Genomic DNA, 24142 nt, shown 5'->3' with positions numbered 1-24142 from the left:
TTTAAATATGTACACGCCTCCACACAGGGCAAAGTGAAATGGACCTTGGTTATTGAATGCCAGTGGAGACATATTATTAAGTGATCTACTCCTCACTTAACAAGTGCCACTTCAACCAATTATGTATGTAACTTGGTTTTATGAGAAGCATTAAATGTTCAAGGTAAATGACAAGAAGCCTATCACCACCTAGCTTATGTTTCCATGTTGGATAATAGGAGAATATAACACTGCAATTATTACGCAAGTGATGTAATGTGCGAGGAAACTCATGACCATGATCTTAGGTCTTTCAACCTTTCTGCAATAGGAATGATTCGGAGGGAAATGGCTAGAAATGTTTAGATCAATAACAAGTGCAGTAATCCTTTCAAACAATGTTTTTTGTCTGTAAGGTAAGAGCTGCACTGTGAGCTTAGCTAGATGTAAATAAGGTTTTTTCATTTTAACCCTTGCCTAACATTAATTTGCCTCTGTAGCCTTTTGCAAGCTAGTTAGCCTCACTGCCTCCATTTCCCCATCTGGAAAATGTTTATGCTACAGCTTTGTACAACTAGTTTCATGATGGATTAATTAACATACGATATACTTGTGCAAATGCCAAGTATTAAGCATAATAATCCTTTATGTACCACCTTTTAAATTTCTTTGGAGTGATTCAGTGCTAGAGACTCTTTTTTTGGATTCTAAAAGAGACAGACAAAAATGAGAAAAACATCAAACAGTATCAAACAAAATAGCACTTGTAACAGTGGAATTCAGTATGTGGATTCAATTAACTCTTTGGCAGTGTCGGTTGTGGCATATCCTATTGTCAGCTCCAGGCATTGTGCCAATAAATGCATGACTGTTGGAATCTAGAGGCTACAGATGGTTTGTAAAACTTCTGTCTGTTCTTGTTTTCAGCCAATTTCTGGAGTGCAACAACAAGTGGTAAGGCAAGCAAAGGCTTTCCTGTCCCTAGGAAAGATGGCAGAAGTCCAGATCAGCAAGCGCAGACCCGGCGGCGAGAAATCGTGGTTGTGGTTCGCAACTGTGAAGTCTTTGATTGGGAAAGGGGTTATGCTGGCTGTCAATCAAGGCAAAGTGCAGACTAATGTGCTTAACATTGCAAACGAGGATTGTATCAAAGTGGCAGCTGTTCTGAACAATGCATACTACCTGGAAAACCTGCATTTCACCATTGAAGGAAAGGACACACACTATTTCATCAAGACCACCTCGCCAGAGAGTGACCTGGGCACGCTGAGACTGACTAGCGGACGGAAGGCCCTAGAAAATGGTATCAACGTCACCGTTTCCCAGTCTACCACTGTAGTGAACGGCAGGACTCGTAGGTTTGCCGATGTTGAAATGCAGTATGGTGCACTGGCTCTTCATGTGCGCTACGGCATGACACTTGATGAAGAGAAGGCACGGATATTAGAGCAGGCTAGGCAAAGGGCTCTTTCCAATGCCTGGGCCAGAGAACAACAAAGAGTGAGAGATGGAGAGGAAGGTGCCAGGTTATGGACAGAAGGGGAAAAGAGGCAACTGTTGAGTGCTGGAAAAGTCCAAGGATATGATGGGTACTATGTACTCTCCGTGGAGCAATACCCCGAATTAGCAGACAGCGCTAACAATATACAGTTCCTTAGGCAAAGTGAGATTGGAAAGAGGTAACACACTGGTTGAGCCTGGGCTGCCAAAGAGACTGACCCTGTACCAGTGTCTTCTGAGAGGGAGACCAAATTGTTTTGCTGCATTACTACTTGAGCCTAAATGTACACCTTTGCTCAGATTTTTCTGTAGCACAATCCCAATAAGACTCTACAAGAAAGAGAGAGCCTTCCAGAAGAATGATATTGCTAAAAAGAAAAACTGGGAGTTGTTTTTCCCTACTCTGAATGACCTTAAAGGTGATCTGCTTTAAAGAATATGTTTACATATGCATATCGCTGCACTCGAGTTGGACTGAAAGTATTACAAGGAAGACCTAAAGGGTTTGCAACAAGCTGCCTATTCTTTTGAGGCACTGTCTTTTAACTAAGAAACAGATCCATACAGTGTTTCCAAATATTACTAAATTGTTGACCTTTGCTTACAAGAAACTAGTCTCTCTCTCCTCCTCTCTCTCTCGCTCTCTTCCTCTCTCTGCATAGGATGTGGTATATATCTTTGTTCATTTTAAAATGTGGGGCAAAAACTCTTGTTTATGGACACCCCAATGGCTTTAAACTGTGCTTCTTTCTAAAAGGACATTGGCACAAGCAATTTATGCTACAATGGGAATTTAATAATGGATTTTACAATGATAACGTGGTTTGCCTTGGGTGGGGTGGGGGAATGGCAAGTAGAATCCTTGTCACAGAGCAGCAAAGGAAACCTTGATTTTTTTTGTAAATTATGTGAGACAAGTTGTTTATGGATTTTTATATGAATTACAATTTACTGTACATCAAATATTAGTCTCAGAGGAGTTAATTTATGTAAAGTGTTTAAAAAAGGTTTATACTTAAAATAAAATGATAAAAATGTGCAGTGTGTGAATTTTTTTAAAGGAATTGCACCTTTTGTTATGTTATAGCTGTACAGTATAAAGAGTTATATTGTAGAGATATAACAGTGTATCTAATGGACAGAAGTGTTAATATTTTTGTATTAGCTTTAAAAACAGTGCATTTTTCTCTTTCAATTGCTTGTGGGAAAGGTTGGTGTGGGGCAGCCACTCCGCCCCGCTTCCTGTGCCCTGCTTGGCCCTCGCCACTCGCTGCTAAGAGGGAGAGCAACTCAATAAGATTTATGTATGACAGTAGAAAACTTTTGTAGGCTGGGCTTGCCTTGTCCTCTTCCAGCCCTAAAGGTGTATTTATTCATTTTGCGGCTCTGTTGTGTATTTTTAAAATGTGGGATGTAAAGCTGTGTTATGTGGTGAAAGGAGCAATCCTACCCATGTTGACACAGAGAGTTTAGTCTCATTGTGTTCAATGGGGCTCATTTTCTAGTGAGCGAGTTTAGGATTGCAGCCTCAGGTGCTCTGCAAATGTACATGAATGGAAAGTTGGCGCAGTGCTCACTGCCACAACGACAGGCTTTCTGCCTATGTCTTCTGAAAGAAAGGTTTTCAGTGTTTCACTGGAAAAACTCAGAACAACATGGGTAGGTGGAAAAGCACGTTAAACTAATACCCTAGCCTTTAAACCTCTTGTCCACCATAAAGAGTCACACACACACACACACACACACACACACACACACACACACACACGAATTGCAAGAAAAAGGAAGGTGAGAGTATTAACTTAGTGCCTAATCCACATCATAAAGCTACCATACAGTTTGGCAGGGCTTTTTTCAGCTAGAACCTCACAGGAACTCGGTTCCGGCACCTCTCAGATGAATGGCATTGCCATTAGAACAACGGAGGCGTTCATGGTGAGTTCCAGAACCTCTTTTTCTAGGAAAAAATAGCACTACAGTTTGGCACGACCTGCTCAAAAGGACAGTCCAAGCTAATATGGTTGGACTCAAGACATGCAAACAACAGAGGTTAACACAGGCCCTTTTGAGGCAGGTTTCAATACTGGGCATGTGCTCTGGAACATCTGAAGTAACAATCAAGGGGAATGCTTCCGATATGAATATGTTCCAAGTGCATCTCTCAACACAGTCTGCTGTCCCTGATCTTAGATTGAGGGTAGGAGGATAGAAGTCTCATACCAAATGGTAGAGCTCTCTGGCAGGTTTGAAGCCCAGCACCTCACTGTATAACAAAATCAAATCACTGGGAGACAGTGGCTCTTAGTATGCCTGAGACTGCTTTCAGAGGAATCTAGGTCAAGTAATCTCACAATATGCATTCTATTTCAGTAGCACAGAATTCATTCGCTCTTCCAAAATTCTGAGACTCTCAGCTTCCAGTGTGCTGGTTGTTTGTTGTTGTTTTTTTTAAAAAAAACTACCCCTCAGACTTGCAGAGATAACATTAAAAAATAACATTCACGCATGTACTTCCCACTAAGCCTTCCTGTGCTAGAGAATCTGCATTAAAGTGTTCCTTGGTTTCTGGCCTCTGCTCATATGCCGCCCCTTCATCAAATTTTATAACTACACCAGTTCCAAAAAGCTCAGCACTTGTAACTGGACTGAACCATGCCTGATTAAAAATGCAGTGTGGGGAGGTTGCATCATTTGTAAGTGGGCAGGGAAAGACAAAGAGGGGCATCTTATTTTCAGGGCTACTCCTTCCCACATTCCTCAGTATTTCCGGATAAGATCCCTTGTTCCTGAGTGCTGTTTTCAGCCACAAAATGACTAAAATATTGTGGGGTTTGTTTGGGTTTTTTGGGTGGGGGGGGGGAGGAGAAAGGTTAATTGTGCTGTACTCAGTATGCAGAATGGCAACAAATGGCAGGTGAATGTGTCTTAAATACCTGAAGGGGTGAAATAAAAATAGTTTCCTAACTGCTTCCTGCACCGAGATCTATAGTATTATGTGTGCTCTCAACTGCACAGTAGGAGTCTTGTCAAACAGGCTGTGAGTAGGTCAAGCAAGTTACTGAATCCACACTCTCAGTGCTGTTGCTATTCATGTACCCCTTTGGTAGAAGCTACAGAACTGCTGACATTTAGAATAAAAGCTGTTATTTTATTAAAGTGCAAATTAACAGTTAAGTTTGTTTTTATTTTTCAACCTTCAAAGAGCCCAAATTTAGCAACTATGATTCATGAAACCCACAGCTCAGTGCCATTATTTCACATATTATTTTTAATCTGGGAAACGTATGGGGATTGCAGTTCTGTTAACTCGGATTTAACAGCATTGTTTCAGAGGTTTGTCAGCTCTATCTGTGGAATTAGGTTCATGCTCAAAAAATGTAGTGGAATGTTATTGACTTGGAAAACTGCAAACATATTCAATGTGTTACATGTCAGAATAGAATTAAAGCTTCTACTTCCTGTGCCCTTGTTCCTTCTCCCTGGTTTAGGCACGGGTAGCCCCCAAACTAAGATAAAGGCCCAACCAGCAGCCTTTTCTCTAGCTATACACTAAAGAGAAAAACAGTCATTCTGAGATGGACATGCTCCTACATGAGACAGAGACTTTGGGGGATTTGTAAACAAGAAAATTTAAAAGAAATGGAAAATTGTATTAAAATAAATACCCTACAAAAAATAAGGAGATTCAGAGTATTTTAGGCAAAATGCTTTCATGCTATTTTGAAATGTAAATTTTGTCTGATTTGTATTGTTCTTTTAATTTGCCTTCTGAACTTTATATGTGTCCTGAATTTTTCCACACCTTGATGACTATAGATTGCATCTAGGCTTTCCAATAAAAGCCAAGCCAATGTGTCTGCGTTTAGATTTGTTTTCTTAACTATGTGTGTCAGACATTATAACTGTGTTATTGCTTTTCTGTTCCTACTTGTAGATGCAAAGTGATCCAGTACTGCTAGTATTGATTCATTTGCTGCCCAGTTGGGAGTTGTTTCCTGCCCCCTCTGCCCAGTGGCCCAGACTACTAGCTCAGCAAGGCAAATTACTCCATGGGATCTCTCTAGCGGCCTACTTTACAGAAGCATTAACTACACCTCACATTGTTAAGCATCATAAAGCTAAGAGAAAATGAAAAATGAAGGCTTATTCCCTTTCATATTAAAAAACACAGCACTTAATTAAAGCAGCTGATTATATATAACCAGTTTGACACTGATAAGTCATTCAAGGCCTGAAGAGCCTTCAATCCAAATTCACACCATTTGCTGAAAAGTGCTGCCTTCAAAACACTCTGCATGTTTTTATGTTAGGTAGAATAGGCAGACTTCATCACATTTGCTTTGTAGTGACAACTGTAGCTTGACAAACATGCTCATCCATCCCAAATTGGTTATTCTATGTCACCTTTTTTTTAAAAAAAAAATGCTGATTACAGACTTGGTATTTTCACACAGATGAGAGAAACAGATCTTCCATTTTACAAAGGGAAATAATGTCATCCTGAAAGCATTATTAGCGTTTTTATAGAGTAATGACTAAATGCAGCAACAACAGTACTACAATACTTCACACGTGTATAACACTTAAGAATGTTCAAAGTGCTTCACATTGTAACGTATCCTTATAACAGCTGTGTTAAGCCAATCTATAATTATTGCCATATTATAATACTGCCAGAACTCTAATAAACTACTGATATAAAAGGGGGAAATCCTAGCTTGGAGCCAAGTCCAGCTTCAGGACAGCAACAACATTTTGTCTCAAATACGAGTCATGAGAGTTTACTATCTGAGGATATACTACACTGATTTTACTGAAGGAAACATTAAGCATCGTAGCCCAAACAACACTTTCTGTTAATGGTTGGTCTGCCTCAGCAGTGGACCACTTGTGGGGTGGGGGGCTGGGTCATATGACCAGACTGGGGTGTGCTGAATGAATCCAGAGCCAGACTAGATTACATAAGATGGCAAAAAGTTATAGATGCTCTACCAGAAACCCAGATTAAAACTCACATTTATGTACCACTGTACTGAGAAGCTGTATCTTGGAGGTAGGGTGAACTGTGTGCTTCGTAAACGGTGAAGCAAGCATGCCCATCACTGCAACACTTGTCAAACCTTGCCTACATCCATTTAGGTCTGCAGTGGGGAATATGTGGCTCTCTACCTGTTGGACTGTAACTCCCATCATCCCAGACCTCAATCAGATATCTGTTATAAATACCTGGGTAACAGACCTCTCCACTAAGAGGGGGGTACAAAAAAGCAATCTCACCTATTTGTGCAAAAGAAAACAATATTTTTAAAAAAATAATTACAAATACTATTGCAGCCAATAGCATTTTCAAGGGCAAGTAGTTCTGGGCATGATTTTCATCAGGAAAATGACACAGGGTTTTTTTTAATGCCATGCTGTGGTTCTATTATGATTTTGTATTATTATTGTGAATTTTTTACATCCTATGAAACACGTTGAGCACAAATGTATTTGTGGGAAATGTGGTATATAAATAAATAGACTATGGCTTGCCTTTATACACAGCCCAATAAACCCCTTGACAGCATACAAATCAATAGGACTAATTTAACCCAACAACCCACACCCCCTTCATACACACAAACAAAACTTACTGCAATCAGCTAAATGCAACCAACCATACTCTGGGCTCTCCAATCTCTTGCACTGCCAACAAAAACAGACAGATAAATAAAGAACTTATCCTCACAACACTGGCACAAAAACTCTGCACATACACTAAGCCAAAGAATGGAAAATCACTACCCCCTTATTTCTCCCCCCCCCCCACTTCACAATGTCTGTGACAGCTGTGTCTCACACCAAACATAACTGACCTGTAGAAAGGACTCGATGAATTGAAAACAGAGAGATCATATGTACCCTTCTTAACACTGAAAACCCTTTAAGGAAAACAACTTTAAGAGATGGAAAGAAAATAAATTGACTATGACTATGATCCAGAGCCAGACCCACTGCAGGTATTCATACTAAATAAGAAGATGGCCAGTTGCAAACAAGCGTATGTTTGACAAAATGCGTAGATTGGCCCCTCAATCTCTTTTTTAGATTGCAGCCATATGTACCCAGCCCTTTCATTTGACAAGTTACATTGCACCTAGGGTGTCCTGCTCTGAGTTTGGAATCAACAATAATGAACAGTATTAACTGTATTTGGTCTCTGAAGCAATGGCATAGACTCTATGGTTTGTGAACTGCATGGACCACCAGTGTTTTAACAAGTCCCTAAAGTGTGTTAAAAGTTATTTTGGCTTTTAAGTTCTAGAAATTTGATCAGAACCCACAAACTTTTGTCTGGAGGTTTGATGTACTGGCACCCTGACAAATAAACATCACTTGTAAATGTAAAAGTCTAGCCAACAGAAGGAAACATTTTTTTAAAAAAAAAGCAAGCCTCTTTTGTACTCTATATTGCTCAAGAATGGAAGACTAGTGAAATCTTGGCATTGGTAGTAGGGAAGGCAGGCTATGATTTTCAAGATGGCCTTCATTGTTGACTTTACAAGTGCTTTAGTGCCAAATGTTTCAAACTACTGAGAAGGAGAAAAATAAGTGCTGAAGATTTGCATAACTGTAGATGTAGTGGCATTTGCATTTTTGCAAGTATAAACAGGAATATATTTTATAGAGATTTAAAGTTATTGTTAAATTACAAAATGTAGAATGGAAAGCACATAACTCCAACGCTCAGGAGTATGCCCTGGGGGCTGCTGCTATGCTACCGGGCCAGCTTCAAGGTTAGTGATCCCCCATGGCTTGGATGTATGGCTCACATCCACCAGGGGGCATGTGTTTAGTCTGAGGTTACAATTTTATGGAAGTCCCTCTTCCAGTTGAGGTCAGATAGGCCTCCTTTCTATAGGACTTCCACTACCTACTGGAAAACTTTTCCCATTCAAGCAGGCCTTTTAACTGAAGTTTTATTTTATAGGTAGTTTTGACCTATTTGTATTATAACCTAATAAACCACTTAGGGACTACTGTAGTTAAGGTAATATGGAAATTGTTCCTATAAATAAATGTCGTGAATAGGGGTGCTGCTACCAAACAGGCAGGTATCACCACTCATGCCCCATCCAATGAAGGGAATGAGATATGGCAACCCCAATTTAAATGTGCATATTTCAAAAGGTAAAAACCAGCAGACCCCAAAAGTTGATCTTTTTTAGGAAGACCCCAACATTTTTAGGCCAGTATCTAACATCTTTCTAGTGCTCAGTCGCTCTCCCACCACCACTTTTGCATGAGGGTCTCTTCATGTTACTAATAACTTTGAGTAAACTTTTCTATTAAATAACTTGACTTCAAATTATGTCATGGAGGAATAGGAATTCCTGGGGTCCTCCATAAGAGGAAAAATAGATTCAGAATTAACCAATTACCTAATGGTGCATTTTAGAGTCCATGGCTTCTACAAAACAAACTTAATACGTTCGGGACCAAGATAGGGTAAAATATTATAAAGCTATGATTGAGGCTACTACAGAGGGGGAAGTTGGCTTGCTTGCCTGTGGCTCCTAGGTCACTTCCAAATAACCTGTTTGTTGAGCATTTATCCTGATTTGTTCCTGGAGAGGTTATGCAAATGTGCACCAAGCAAGTGTTAACCCACGCTTCTCAGTAAATTTCCTCATCACTTTCCCTATCACAAAAAGTCGGGGGGGGGGGGCGTAGGAGTGCCAAATCAACTTTAATTGTTTTACCTAATTTTGCTGGCATGGAACAATGTTTGAAGTGACTCATTGTTCCCTTGTAGCTTAGGGCAGCCATATGTCAGCAACTTTCAGGTTTTCCTAAAATAAAGCTCAAGTTTTGAGGAAGCAAAACTCATTCAAATACTGGGACCCTTTACCTTAACGTTATTACTGGATACGTCCTCTAACTAGCACCGGCAAATTGTTCCAGGGGATGAAATTACAGGATCTAATTAATCTGAGACACTTAGGAACAGAAAACTCACACTTGACCCCCTGGGAATGTGTTGTTTCTATCCCTCATTGAAATTGTACCCATACAATTTAGAAGGCAATGAAAGCAATAGGTTTTTCACAGGAATTACGCTAAAACCTATCAGGTTTAATAGAAAATGGGAGCCTTCCCCTGGGTTGTTTGTTTTAAAGCCACTGCAGAAAATTCTACAGCAGAGACAGAATCTGTCTGTTGCATTTTATAGCTAAAAGATTATCGCATTCTGTATGACGGTTCAAATAATCTTCACAGGACAGGGCAAACTCATGTTGTGCACGTGGAATAGCTATCATGGAGAGATCGCTTTAAATGGCCCCTTCCGGGCATTCATGTGGAGTTCTTGCCATGAGAATCAGGATGTTTTCCATGCTACACCTCCAGAAAATCTCTGATGGTGTTATGGGAAAGACAACATAAGCCGGTCCATACAAATGGCTCACTTGTGTTGAGACAGACACCCAGGAGTAATTTCAAGGGGGCTCCTAGTAGGTCCAGAAGCTCTTGAGATACCTTGTCACCCATCTTCAATTATTCCCGCCCATCCACCCAACACAGTGCTTTCCTCTACTGATGAGCCCTTCCCCACTACTGCTTTTCCAGCTGAAACTATTTTAAAGCCATGTGTCTTCTGATGGGTGTATATTAACAGGGAAGGAGTAGCTAGTAAAAAGTAGACTCCCAAGGGAAAGCATAGGCAGAGCAGACAGTTCCAACTCCTTTCTCCTGCCCCAAGTGATACACATTTAAATTGCCTCCCAACCTGTCACTTGAACGATTCAGTGGCAAAAACTCTTTTTGCACACAGATCTGCCAGCATCACATCTAGTTTGGTCCAGATTTCACAAAGGCCAGAGTGCAAACAGACTCTGTGTAGTGCAAGAACTGTGGATCTCTACAGCCATCAGGGGTACCAACTTGAATAAAATATGGGGGGTCAGGTAAGCCCCATCCCGCACAATCAGTCACATGACATGGCACACACCATTTGAATGGCAATGTCCATCAACTTTGGGGGAGGGGCAGACCCCTCAAATATTTTATTGGGGGGGTGAAGGTACCTCAGCTCAATGCTACGATCAGCTCCTGCAAAAGCTGCAATCCTAAACACCCTTATATTTGGAAGTAAATTCCCCTGAATTTATTGCTTCCCAATAAGTTTGTTTATTATTAGGGTACCAGTCAGTGTATCTGTTTTAAGAAAGATACAGAAGCAACATTCTGCACTTTTTCTGGTCGATCCATAACTTAAAATTACAAGCTGGCAGTCAAAAACAGCTCCACCACCTCCCACTTTAGCCAAGGCCATTCATTCTTCATTTCTGTCATTTAAGCACAGTTTATGAGCCCAGAAGTAATATAAGAATTTGTAAGTCCATTACAAATGCACTTTTATAAGTAGAGAGCTTTATAAAAAAATAAAAAAGCAATTTCCTCTGGATTTTGATTACAGGACTTCAGAGACGTTGATTTTAAAGGGTCCTTGAAAACCAAAATTCCAGCTCAAAGGAAGAACTGTTTCAGGAGCAGCAGGCTTCCTGAAAATGCAAATTCTTTTTGGCAATTCTCCCACCTCTCTCCCTTGTAAACAGAGAGCATGAATGGGAAAAGTCTCAAACTGGTTGGGGAGCAGCCTGCAGTTCACATCTCTACAAGAGAGCAACCAGTGCAACTTGCTTTGATCAAAGATACTAAGCACTTGCGGTACTCCTGAAAAAAGGATTGGGATTTTCAACCTGAATAATTTGTTGGGATGTCAACAACCTGAATAAGGAGGGACAGGCAAACCTTTAAAAGGAGCCTGTCTTTTAAACATCAGTTAAGCTGCATGTGCTCCCTGTAGGTCGTGCAAATTGCTACACAGTTAATATGTCCCCTGCTAAAATCATAAATGGGGCTTAGACCCATAAAAAGGCCTTATAGGTAACCAGTCATCAGTTCTTCCCCATTTGCTCTACCACAAATGTGACGCTAGCACCCCCTAGTGGAGGATAAAAGTTTGGGAGAGACTCAGAAAGTGGTTGGGGGAAGGGGGCAGAGTATGCCTTGTGCCATTTAAGCAGAGTCTGCATTTCTTTTGCTATTGTTTGAAGAATTCTAATTATCCTGCATTTTAACAGCTTAGCACTGCCCACAGAGTTTCACAAATAAAGGCTATTACTGCGGCTTCATGCTTCAGCTCACTGATGCCTGGGCCTCGCAACAACAACAAAACAAAAAAATCACTCCCTTAAGATTTCTTTTCACCTCAAGCAGAAGCTTTGTCAAACAAGGTTCCTCTCGCCTGGCAGATCAAAATGGAGCTTGCTGCCAATAATTGTTTTATGGTCAGCTGAGTGTGGCAGGCCCCAGCGCCAACACCTCTGACTGCTTCGTGAACTACAGCCCCGGCTCCTATTCAGCTGTTCTGCACGCAGCCCACCAGGCAGCGAAGAGGCCGGAGGAACTCAGAAAAGAACAGATGAAAGTGTAGCTCTGGGAGGAATGGAAGGTGCTGCTAAGTCAGCTCACCAAACTCACCCAGGTGAGCAACAAGCAGCAGGCCTGCTCTGCCTGCCTTGCCTCTTCCAATACTGGAGACTCTGAGCAAAGGAAAATCATCCCTAGGGAGGGTGGGTGGGGGTGGCTTGAACATTATCTGATAGCTATGCCTACTTGGATGACCCCTGGCAACTGAACACCAAACAGCTGGGGTGACTCAACTCACAGTTTCGTGGAACTAGGACAACACTCCAGAAACCAACGTTTTGCCTTTGACTTCTGCTGCCTTGAAATATCGCTAACAGCATATTACCACTATTGTGTTGTAGGCTTTATTTTTTTATGGCATTTCAACATCTTAACATGGGAAACAATTTAAAGTCTAAACATACCAACCTTTTTAGAAGACGGCTGCTAAGCTGCTTCCAACCAAGTGTGCAAACACGCACAGCACTAAAGCTGTTTAATTTGCTTCACGTCAGCTCACCAGCAATTAATATGCCTGCCATAACAAGGCCCATAAAACTCGCTAGCAGTAGGGGAGTGAAATGATTATAACATTTTCTTCCCTTTCAGCAATACCCATCTACAGTTTGAGCACTGTCAAATCTTTTTAAAAGCAGATAAAGAAGCTGAGCTGCATCTGAACAGCTGTTGTTTACTGAAGCAATAATTAGCAACAGGGATAGTGTTAAAATACCTGCTACCTGATATAAAACCAAAACAGCACACACATACACACACAAACCTGCCCCCTACCTGCTGGTTAGCCAAACAAAAAAAAATCAGCAATACAAAGAATAAGCTGCTCTGAGGTTTCTTAATTTGTTTTATTAAACAATCAAAAGCCACCCTCTCTACTGTGCACTGCTCATTTAGGCAAACCTGCTTGGTGCCACGTAATTAAATTCAAGTTGTCCCACTTGACTTTATTATGCATCTCTGGATAATTACTAATCAATATGTGCAAGTCTGGACTTACATAGCTGTTCTAGCGTATCTTCTCCAGGAAACATTTGTACCAGGTAGATAAATCAAACATATACTACAATCTGGGACCAGCATGGTACAAATAAAACCCAATTTTAATAATTAATTTAATCACGGACACACCCATGCAGGGGAAAAAACTCCCACTAAGTTACATGGATCGAGGATTGCAGCCTAAATCAACACTTCTCCAAGCTTATTCTCAAAAACCTCAATCAGATATCTGTTACAAAGCAACCTCATCCCTTTGTTGAACAACAGGAAAAGCTTGTGAGTCCACACTAAAGTTGGCAGACCCAAAAATATACTGACCTTGAACCCAGAGTATGGTCTGAAGGCTCAAGAGAGTAGCAGGCCTGCTCTTTTCCAATACTTGAGACTCTGAGCAAAGGGAAGTCACCCATCAGAGAGGTGGGGGGTGGCTTGAACATTATCTGACATGCACCACACACACTGCCTTGGGTTCCCGGCATGAACTGTGACATAAATGTAAGAACATAAATAACGTAGGACTCTTAGTTGAATACCACCCATTGGTCACAACCTGGGGCCCTACTAAGCATTTGTTACAGCTGACAGACATTCCTTTGTTAGGCAGATTAGCAATTGCCCAGATTGGTTAGCTGGTTGGTAAGTTAATCAGTAGGTTATGAAATGGTCCTCTTGAGAGTCTAAAGACATTGTTTGATTGTTTTAAAGATGAGAGCCATAAAACCTTGAGGAAAGGGGGTTCTCCTTTACTCAGCTAAGAGGAGGCATATATGTGTGAAGAAACAACAATCTGAGACACATCTGAAACAGACACAGAAAGGAAGGAGTTATCAAGGGAGGGAAGAGTCTCTCTCTCTCTATTGACTTGATACGGCACAGCAGATCTCCTGCCTCACTGGAGTGTGAATGTTGCTTGTAAATAAAGCAGTATTTTAAGTCTCCAGTGTTCTTTCCACCAAAAGAAATGCAACCTGGGTAATGCTGCATCTCTAGAACTTCTTACTGCTCTGGAAGTGAACTGCTGTAACCAATCATTTTGATTTTTTTTCAGGACAAGCCAGAAAGTTGCCTGAAGAAAAACAGCATCCTATTCAGGACTGGAAACATTATTCTGATTTTGCCAGGAGGAAACACAGTGGTTGAACTCTTTCAAAGCACACTCAAAGAGAGGCCACCTTTTGGGGCACATTTGGGGTAGGTAGGAAATCTGCCCAGACTGAGCACACTGATAGCAGCATCTGACCCGACAACCTGCTGACTTTACTCTCTACTGCTGCAGACCTATCCCAGACCTATGCACTTCCCAGCCCTTCATTTAACCCAGGGGTAGGCAACCTAAGGCCCGTGGGCTGGATGCGGCCCAATTGCCTTCTCAATCCAGCCAACGGACTGAAATCAGTTCTGGAATCAGCGTGTTTTTACATGAGTAGAATGTGTCCTTTTATTTAAAATACATCTCTGGGTTATTTGTGGGGCCTGCCTGGTGTTTTTACATGGGTAGAATGTGTGCTCTTATTTAAAATGCATCTCGGGGTTATTTGTGGGGCATATGAATTTGTTCATTCCCCCCCCCCTCCAAAAGAAATATAATCCAGCCCACCACATGGTTTGAGGGACGGCTGAAAAAGGTTGCTGAAATCTGATTTAACCCTTTAATTCCTAGGAAGTGTTACACAGAAAGGAAAATTAGAAGGAAATAGCTCACGTGTTCCTGCAAGTTATCTAAGTCCCACCTAGAGCTAAAGATGCTCACAAGGTAAAAAAGAAAAGAAAAGGTGTGACTATTATCAGGAAGGAAGAAAATACCACAAGGTAAAACAGGTGTTGCCTGTGATACCTGGCATGATGTCTGAATTAGCTTTCACAGTGAAGGAGCTCAAAATGATTATCAGGAGCCTGTGCTCTTTCACCATCAAAACCAAGCAAAATAGGTTAAAGTAAACACTCCAGCAGTGACAGCCGCTGAGCAACAGAAGGAAATTCCTTGCTGACAGGCTGCAGTTAAGGCAGACTAGCAAGCCTGAAGTGCACAACCCAGTCGTAACACACAATCATAACTGTGCACTGAAACCACCAGAATGAGCAGTCATAGCACCGTGAGTAAGCAATAGAGTGGAAGTCTTTCCACTGAAATGCTTCCTGGTGTCTAAACTAGAGTTCAAACTAACATTTCAGATTTCTTTCTCTTGCGCACTCCTGTATATCCTTCTTGATGATTTTTGTTTTGTTTCTGTAAAAACAAAGAAGTGGGAATCTTTCACCTTTGGCTATGAGCTTTAGGACACAACTGGATGTGATGTGGGAGATCTGCAATCAGGATTTCCTGTGTGGTGATTTTTGTTTTTAAGTGAAAAGCAGCTAAAGGGAAGAGGCATGTGGGGGACAAGTATAACCCTTTCTCTCCTATTGTTTTCCTGAACTAAATTATGTCACCCAAGCCACTCTTTGCCCCATTGGGAAACCATACATGTATGCTCCCCTCCAGCACAAACTCCTCAATCTAACCCCACCCCCCAAAAAAACTGTTTTTGAAACTTTTTTAAATCTCTGGAGATCACACCTAGTCAGGATGCCCAGATGCATAAGAGGGCAGGGCTCCTACAGTGCAAAATTTAATTTATAAGCCAGTGCATCCACCTCACAAGCCCCAGGTTCCCTTGCCTAAAAAAATCAAGTGCTTTGAGGATGATTTGATGAAAATTACATACCCTCCAACATTTCTCCAATTAAAACAGGGACGTCCCATTCCATAATGATAATTTTACTATTTATACCCCACACATCTTACTGGGTTGCCCCCAGCTACTCTGGGCAGCTTCCAACATATATAAAAAGATAATAAAACATGAGACATTAAAAAAACCACTTCCCTATACAGGATTGCCTTCAGATGGCTCAGGGGTCAGATAACTCCATACCCTCCAACATTTCTCCAATGAAAACAGGGACATCTTACCATACTCTCCAACATTTCCCCAATGAAAATAGGGATGTCCTAAGGAAAAGCAGGACATTCTGAGATCAAATCAGAAACTGGGACAGCTTCTCTAAATCAAGGACATCCCTGGAAAATAGGGACACTTAAAGAGTCTGAAATTGCCCACTGCTGTCTCACTCCCAGCTTTTCTCGTCTAGCAACACCACTTTCTAATGAAGCTTGGACTTCTGGCAGCAGACAGGCTGATTTCATGCCACATCAAACACAGGCAAGTGACCAGGCAAAAGTAGGAAATGAAGGCCTGGTAAGTTTTTCTCCCCTTAAAAGTACAGAAAACCTAGCCAGTGATTTGTTTTCTTGAATTTCAGAACTTTAAGGTCCAGAAGGCATTCTGCAACCATGATTTTACCATAATTCAGTGGCTCTTGATACTATTGATCATAGCAGCCTCATGAACTGCTCTATGGGACAGGAACAATATTCTACCATGGTTCTGCCGCTGCCTACAGAGTTGTGTTCAAAGGACAACATTGGGAGACTGTTTCAGCCCTGTGGTCTTTGCGCTGTGGTGCACCACAGGGTAAAATCTTGTCACTATCTATATGAAGCCATTGGATGTGGTCATTCAGAGTACTGGGGCAAAGTGTCAAAAATACACTGATGATACAGCTCTATTTCTCCATAACATCAGTATTAAGATCTGGACAGATGTCCGGGTGCAGAGATGAGGTGCAGAGGATGAGAGCCGATAAACCTTGGGAAGATGGAGGCACTGTGGGCTAGTGGGCCCCACGTCCAGGAAATTATCTGTTTGCCTGTTCTGGATTGGGTTACTTCTGAAATAAGAGGATCCATCTTTGTCATTCGAAGGTCAGACAGCCTCCATGACTTCTATTAGCTATGACTTGTACTCCAGTCATAGCCATTCTTGTATAGGGATAGTCTGGCCACAGGGATTCATGGAATGGTAACCTCAAGGCTCAATTATTGCAACATGACCTATGCAGGGCTACCCCTGAGCCTGGTCCAAGGTTCCAGCTGGTGCAAAACACCACAGCTAGAATGTTGATGGAGACAGACCATCACTCTAGTGGCCAAAAGCTTGCACTGGCTGCCCATATACTGCTGGGCCAGGTTTAAAGTTCTTGTATTATGTTACAAAGACCTAGGGTCCAGGAAATCTCAGGGACTCCTTGATCTCTTAATGCCTAATTACTGAGGTCTTCAGGGAAGTCACTGTTAGCGTTTCCCTCCTGGTTCATATCCATGAATCGTATCCACAAGGAGCAGTGTGTTCAGTTTTGTGGGTCCAATTCTGTGGAACTTCCAACCAGTTGAGGTCAGAGAGGCTCCCTCTATCTTGAAGTCACTGAAGACTTTTTATTTCAGCATACTTTTTAATTTGAATTCTTATTTTATATGTTTAACTTGTTTTTAGTCTTATTGTATTGGGGTCCCCTGTGCACTGCTTAGAGGCAGCTGTGATGAAGTGGCACAAAAATTGTTAAATAAATCGGCCATCATCACAGCTCTGCGACACTTGAAAACAACATTTTGCATCCAGAAGCAAGAGCATCTGAAGCTTGAGTATTCCACACACGCCCTTTTTGGCAAATGGCATTCGGACTGAGGCCTGCCTCTTAAGTCTCCTTTCCAGGCTGTGGTTGTTCGATTCCTGCCACAAACTGCCTGTGTGAAGTTTCTGATTTGTGTTGACTCCTCCAGAGTGGGAGAAAAAGCTGATCTTCAAAGGGGAAAACAGCATCAACCACTGATTAAAGTGCAGCTTTAGCATGCTGCTCAAACGCAACTGGGTGCATCTCACATGGCACATTCTGATTAGGAGCGTGCAGAAAACTCAAAGGAAGGATTTCTTTTTCTTTTTCCAGCAAGCTGATAGGCAGAATGATGAAAGTTTAAGGGATTTTTTAATAGCTTCGGATTTAAAACACAAAATGCAATTGAACTAAGTGCAGTAAATCCAATTAGTCACCCTGGCTCTGTCCTTTTATTAGTTATTTCATTGAGTTTTAATAGGCTCTTTGGCCCTGTCTAGAACAGAGGCAAGAGGGCTTTGACCTGAGGGAGGCCTGCACCAAAAGGTACTCTGTCAAATTAGTGATGCAAGCACAGAGCTTTATCTGCAGTAGAGTGCATGGTCTGTCCACCACTCTGCTACCCTGAACCAGCAGACACTTAGTGCTCCCTCCCCTGGCCACTGACGGATTTGCAGAACTGAAGAATGGGGAGACTACATAAGCATCGTCCTGGGGCACATTGTTAGGAGATATATTTCAAAGACTTGGTGAACTCAGGCAGCCCTCAGACCCCGGGGGCTTCAGCACATGCAAATTCCAAAAAGGTACACACCATCCAAGCTGCAGTTTGGATAGAGGTATTAGTGGTACACTGAGGCAATCCCAGTAGCACACTCTCTACTCCTGTTCATTGCCAAACAATCTGACTGGCTGGTCCCCATAGTCACAGCTGTAGTACCAGTTAGGATACAGGTTTGTTTATTCCTCCTTTGCAGGAGGACAGGGCAACTACCATATTTTCCTCTCTATAAGACGCACCAGACCACAAGACGCACCTAGATTTTGGAGGAGGAAAACAAGAAAAAAATATTCTGAATCTCAGAAGCCAGAACAGCAAGAGGGATCGCTGCGCAGTGAAAGCAACAATCCCTTGCTGTTCTGGCTTCTGGGATAGCTGCGCAGCCTGCATTCACTCCATAAGACGCACACACATTTCCCCTTACTTTTTAGGAGGGAAAAAGTGAGTCTTATAGAGCAAAAAATACGGTAACCAACTGCTGGATGTCCCTCCAATTGGGAGCTTCTCCATTCCACTTTCCTACTTTTCATCTTATACATGGATCTAGTACCTTATCTTAGAGTCACAGAGTAGGAGTTTAGAACTGCATGATCCAAAGATGAGAACTAGAGTCAAGTAGAAGCCCATCTCACACATGGAACATAGGAAGCTGCCTTACACCAAGTCAGGCCATTGGTCTCTCAAACTTAGTATTTACGCTGCACTGATTGGCCAGCAGCACTCTAAGATTTCAGGCAGGGTTTACCCAGAAAAGCCAGGGATTGAACCTAAGACCTTCTGCATGGACATGCTGCTGCAGTTTCTGGATTTTACAAGAATCCTCACAACAAGAGTGATTCTAGACTATGTACTACAGTGATGCCTTGGTTTACAACCATAATCCGTTCCAGAGGTCCGGTTGTAAATCAAAACAGGTTGTAACCCAAGGTACACTTTTGCCAATGGGGCCTCCAAAAAAAATGGGTTGTAATCCAAAAAAATAAATAAATGGGTTGTAATCCAAAAAAAAGGGACACACACTTTAGGGTTTGACATGGTTGTAATCCAAAACCGTTGCAAACCAAGGTATCACTGTATGTGCAATACTTTAGGAAAGTATTGTTGTTTGTGAGCAGACATGACAAACTCCATTTCCGGATCACTCTTTCATAGCTAACAAATTCAGCCAAACATGGGTTTTGAAGGGCCTCTGCTCCAAGAGTGCTGAGTTATATGCCACATGTCAAAACTAAAATTAAGTGTGAAATTGCAGACACCTAGATTATTGAGTTAACCATCCATGGGAGAGCAGCAGGTCACACTATGGCTCTACAAATAGGTTTTACTATATAAACATAAAGCAAAGATTGCTAAGTGTATCAACATCCCTATAAGGAGCCGAGTATTCTAGGGCAGCTTATATACAGCAGAACAAGGACAAGCAATTTTTTTGTGACCCAATGTTTACAGCAGAGAAAGGTCTAAGCAAAGGTCAGGCAAAATTGTCCTGGAAATATCATCAGTGTTACATTTAAGTGGTCACTTAAGCTAAAGGTTGCTTATTGCTGGAGTCTGCAAATGTTGTAGCTATTCACTCCCTGATAATCATGTTGTTTTATTTTTTCCATTTATTTATTGAGTAAATCGAACTAATAAAAACACAAACCATGACTGTCATGGGAACACTCCAAGGAGGAGTGATCCAGTGCGGCAGAGGAAAGGAGGGGGGTGCTGGCGTCAACTGTATTTTTACTCACAAAGCAATCAATACAGTTTAACACAAATAGTCCTTGAATGTTCCACATTGTGCATTGCTTTCCCGGGGATGGGAGGGGAAAGTATATTAATTAATTCATTCTCTCTCTCTCTCTCTCGTGGTTTCATGCATTCCTTTTGGACTTATTTTCCTTCTCTCTAGAGCTTCACATCCCATGAAGGGACCTACATCTAAAGCAGGGCTGGGCAAACTTTCGCCTTCCAGATGTTGTTGAATTCCAGTTTCCATCAGCCCCAACCAGAATAGCCAATGGCTAGGCAAGATGGGAGTTGTACTCCGGTAGCATCTAGAGGGCGAAAGGGTTCTCAGCCCTGATCTAAACCATGACATAAAATAAAAACAGCTGCAAATAATTTTTTAAAATAATACAAAAAATAACTGAAGATAAATTTTAAAACAATACAAAACGAACATCAGTGGCAGAGAGACCTTTTCATTCAGATGGAAAAGCTTAGTGCGCAACAGTTGTTCTTCTGTCCTACACAGATTGGTGGGGAGGGCAAAGTCTGAAAAACGCCTGTGGTCTACAGGCAAGAGCAGGAACACTTGAGGCTAAAGCTGCCTTTTTACAACCTCTTTATTCAAACCTAAGGAGACACTGCTCTGTTATGTGGATTAGTTTAATTACATTTCGTTATTCAGCTTCCACAACAAGCAGAATCAGAATAGGGAAACTGTACATGGAGAAAAAGCTGCTGAAACTCATGACAGACTCGTCTTCTTTTTTATCATCTCCCAATAAGACCTACAGGGGTCAGGTATAGTAAGATCACTTTTATAGGAAACATGAATTCATTATTTAAAGTCAGGTTACAGAATTTGATCTACCTATGTTTAGTACTGAGGTCAGTCGTGTATATATATATAGTATAAAAATCAAGCAGGCCTAAAATATACACACTAGTTACACATGTCATGTCTAGTAGATCAGTCCACATATGCCTCAGCCAATATTTATCCTCTGTGCAAAAATCCTGTAAATTCCTTTTTGAAAGCAAAAGTCTGAGAGCCATTATGAGACTAGCCTCACCCCTGATGGCATTTAGACAGGCAGTGAAAGCAGTCCATGTGCCTTTAAATATATGACTGAAGGTTATTTTAACTGTTCCATTTTGGTTCTAATGTTTTAGTTTTAGTTATGTAAACCACTTTGGGGACCTTGTTAGGGCAGTGTATTTTTGAAGCAAATAAATGTATGTTCCTATTTCTTTAATTTTTTAAAAATACAGGTTCATAGGTTAGTGAGACATTGCTATGGGCATAAACCCTACTCCTCTTCTCTAATTCTTTGCACAAGAATCCATTCCAAATATTCTTTTTATTAAAAACACACCAAACTGCAGGTATGCAGGGGAGTAACCTGTAATATTATGACACAAATATTATTCACATAACAATTACAATAGCAGCAAATGAGCTATGTGGTTGAAGGACTGCATATGTCAAGGTGCAAAACACTGTGTGCTCAGTGAACAGGATGCCCCCACAATCTTGAGGGAAGCTGTGATGCTTTGTTCAATGAATTTAAAACTACTGGCACCATTCCTTATCTTTTTAACTGACACGGGCTTTCCCATGCCTTTAACAGCTGTATGACAGGTGGGTCTCAACAGGTAAACCTCTTCCCATCACTGTATCTCCATGATGCAGAGAAGTCATCTGGTGGTTTCTATCTATTACAGAGTTGTTAAATAGATGCATTCTTTGCCTATTTAGAAAAGTGGCAACCTAGGAGAAAAGGCCACACAGAGGCTACTTTAAAGTGAACAAGTAGGTGCTCAGGAATACCTTACAAAATATGTTTCATCATTGGAGATGATTTATTCACAAGTGATGTCTGCTAACAATGATAATATTCTAAATATATAATGCAAACAGGTTTCTTACCTGTTCATTATGTTGTCAAGCTGGCATGCTGCACAATTCGCTTTCATCAAAGGTACGGTGTATGCTCATTTAACCATTTGAAGATTGTATAGATCAATTTGCTCCTATGTAGATGAAATAAACAATCAAAAATAATATTGGTCAATAATAAAAATGGCTCAAGAGGTTATCACTTACTTTCTAACATAGCAGGTCATTCAAACAGTGCTGAAAAAGAGAGTTCACACAAACCACTTGCACAGTATCATATTATAAACGGAGTACATTTACAAGATACTTGGTGCAATTTCTTTAGATGCCATTTATTATTCCACACAGTCCTCAACATCCTTATTCAGAATTTACTATCCATGGATTGTAGCAACATGGTACAGAGTAGACTCATATTTGAAGAGTGAAAGAAGTTACCAGCAGAAATAATGGCAAATGGAACCAATTGGGAAAGGGGTCACAGAATTGTGCAGCCTCCTCCACATTTCTGAGGCTGTTCTGCCACATTTTATGCCAAGATTAGATACAGAAACTTACATACAAAACATTTAGCAATAGATTATCTTGACCACGCCTGGGATGTGACCTACAACACTGTTCCACACTTAACACAATAATATTTTATTATGATTTGCTGCTTGCAGACAAGTGAATCCTGCACTCTGCACATAGGCTAACATTTCAGCTAATTTTCAAGAAGAATGGCATTTCCCAGATCTACAAAAATGTCTACATCATGGTAACACTGGACTTGGGACACTAACCTTCTGCATCTCACCCTGCGCATCTCCCTTTCCCTGAGAGTGCCACAGAGGCTATTTCCTTCCCCCCTATGTCCTTAATTCTCATACCAATGGCTATATTGTGCCCCTTTCCATATTCTGGGACACACACATCAGATTTGTCATTGAAGAATTGATGATTAGGCAAGTCAGACCCCTGTAAGCCACATTGAATACAGCCTACTAGCTGTACATTGTGGCAAATGTACAGTGGTACCTCTGGTTAAGAACTTAATTCGTTCTGAAGGTCCGTTCTTAACCTGAGGTACCACTTTAGCTAATGGGGCCTCCTGCTGCCACTGCGCCACCATGCAATTTCTGTCCTCATCCTGAAGCAAAGTTCTTAACCTGAGGTACTGTTTCTGGGTTAGAGGAGTCTGTAACCTGAAGCGTCTGTAACCCAAGGTACCACTATCCTACCATATTTTTTAAGTTGCAGGCAGACAGCAAAAACAGAAGGTTCATTGAGCTCCTGCACTGCTGTGAAAGACTTGATGGGACACAACTTGTACAGATCTGAGCACAAGTTGTACAGATCTGAGCACAGAATTTAGTTTCGACTGGAGCAACAGGAAGCATTTTCTTAGCACATTCAAACCTAGTTCCCAACATGGGTTAGGGACACTTAATAAAGCATAAGGGTTCAAAACAAAACTTTTAGACCAGACTGTAAACTGAAGCTAAGGGAAGCTGCAGATGTTTTGAGCATTCATTTTCTCTCCCAGCAATTGCTTTAATGGGTTGGAGCTCCTGGGAGACCATTTGACTTTTGCTCATGTCTATGCCATTCCTCCCTGTCATGCTGACTGTGCAAAAGCTTAAAGCTGTCAACAACCTGCATTCGGTATTATTTCAAGTAAAGAAAAATAAAGTGACATCTGATCTGTCAAGAGGAAGGTGGGGATTTTGTTCTGAAAAATAGAAAGCAAAAATGTTCTGTGCAGAATCAATAGTCAAATCAATATTGTGCCCTCCCACCAAAAGCTCAGCTTGGCCTGAACTGCAGTCTTCCTCTCACTGCCCCCATCCCCCCCGGTTACAGCAACCATCCATTAAAGTGAGTGAATGGAACTTACTTTGCCAGGACCACATCTTTGGTAAGTGTTTCTGAAGCAATACAGTAATGATTATTTTGCAGTATTGCATTTTAATAATTAAAATAAAGCACTGAGCATTATACGCACCACTCTGTGGGAAATACTTCCCAGTAACCAGGGCCCTCAGAAAGCATAATTCACATTAGCAGAGAGATGCTTCCACAGAGCAGAAGCCAATGGCAATAGCATAAAGGTGACCCTGACTCATTCTCTCTCTTTCTAAAACAGAATCAACAACCAACCTTTCAAAAACATGCTTTTCACCTCACAGAATTCTTTTCCAGTTCTTCCAATTAGAGAGAGAAGAACCTACTGCTCACAGTTACTGTCCACATTAGAAGGGAAAACAATTTGCATAAAACAAGAGTGGGGGGTAAAAGAGGAGAATGAAATATAAGACACACAAACT

General features: G+C 41.3%; 1 protein-coding gene and 1 long non-coding RNA gene across 34 annotated transcripts in view; one reads left to right on the top strand and one right to left on the bottom strand.

Annotated features, from left to right (window-relative positions):
• TENM3 (teneurin transmembrane protein 3) overlaps positions 1-3914 on the top strand; it is a 1299256-nt gene extending 1295342 nt beyond the window's left edge. For all 30 annotated transcript variants that reach the window (XM_081875189.1, XM_081875187.1, XM_081875177.1 and 27 more), the window contains one exon: positions 907-3914. In XM_081875189.1, coding sequence (XP_081731315.1) covers positions 907-1662 — 756 coding nt within the window. In that variant the 3' untranslated portion in view covers positions 1663-3914. The remainder of the gene's footprint in view (positions 1-906) is intronic.
• The window catches only part of LOC309349491, a 75928-nt gene that overhangs the window by 41882 nt on the left and 9904 nt on the right, over positions 1-24142 (bottom strand). For all 4 annotated transcript variants that reach the window (XR_014159960.1, XR_014159961.1, XR_014159962.1 and 1 more), the window contains exon 3: positions 21864-21967. This is a non-coding gene — a long non-coding RNA (uncharacterized lncRNA). The remainder of the gene's footprint in view (positions 1-21863; positions 21968-24142) is intronic.

Source organism: Podarcis erhardii (assembly GCF_964252035.2).
Source record: "Podarcis erhardii genome assembly, chromosome: 9".
NCBI classification, from domain to species: domain Eukaryota; kingdom Metazoa; phylum Chordata; class Lepidosauria; order Squamata; family Lacertidae; genus Podarcis; species Podarcis erhardii.
The sequence above is the reverse complement of the archived record's forward strand: the minus strand, read 5'-3'. Positions and strand labels throughout refer to the sequence as shown.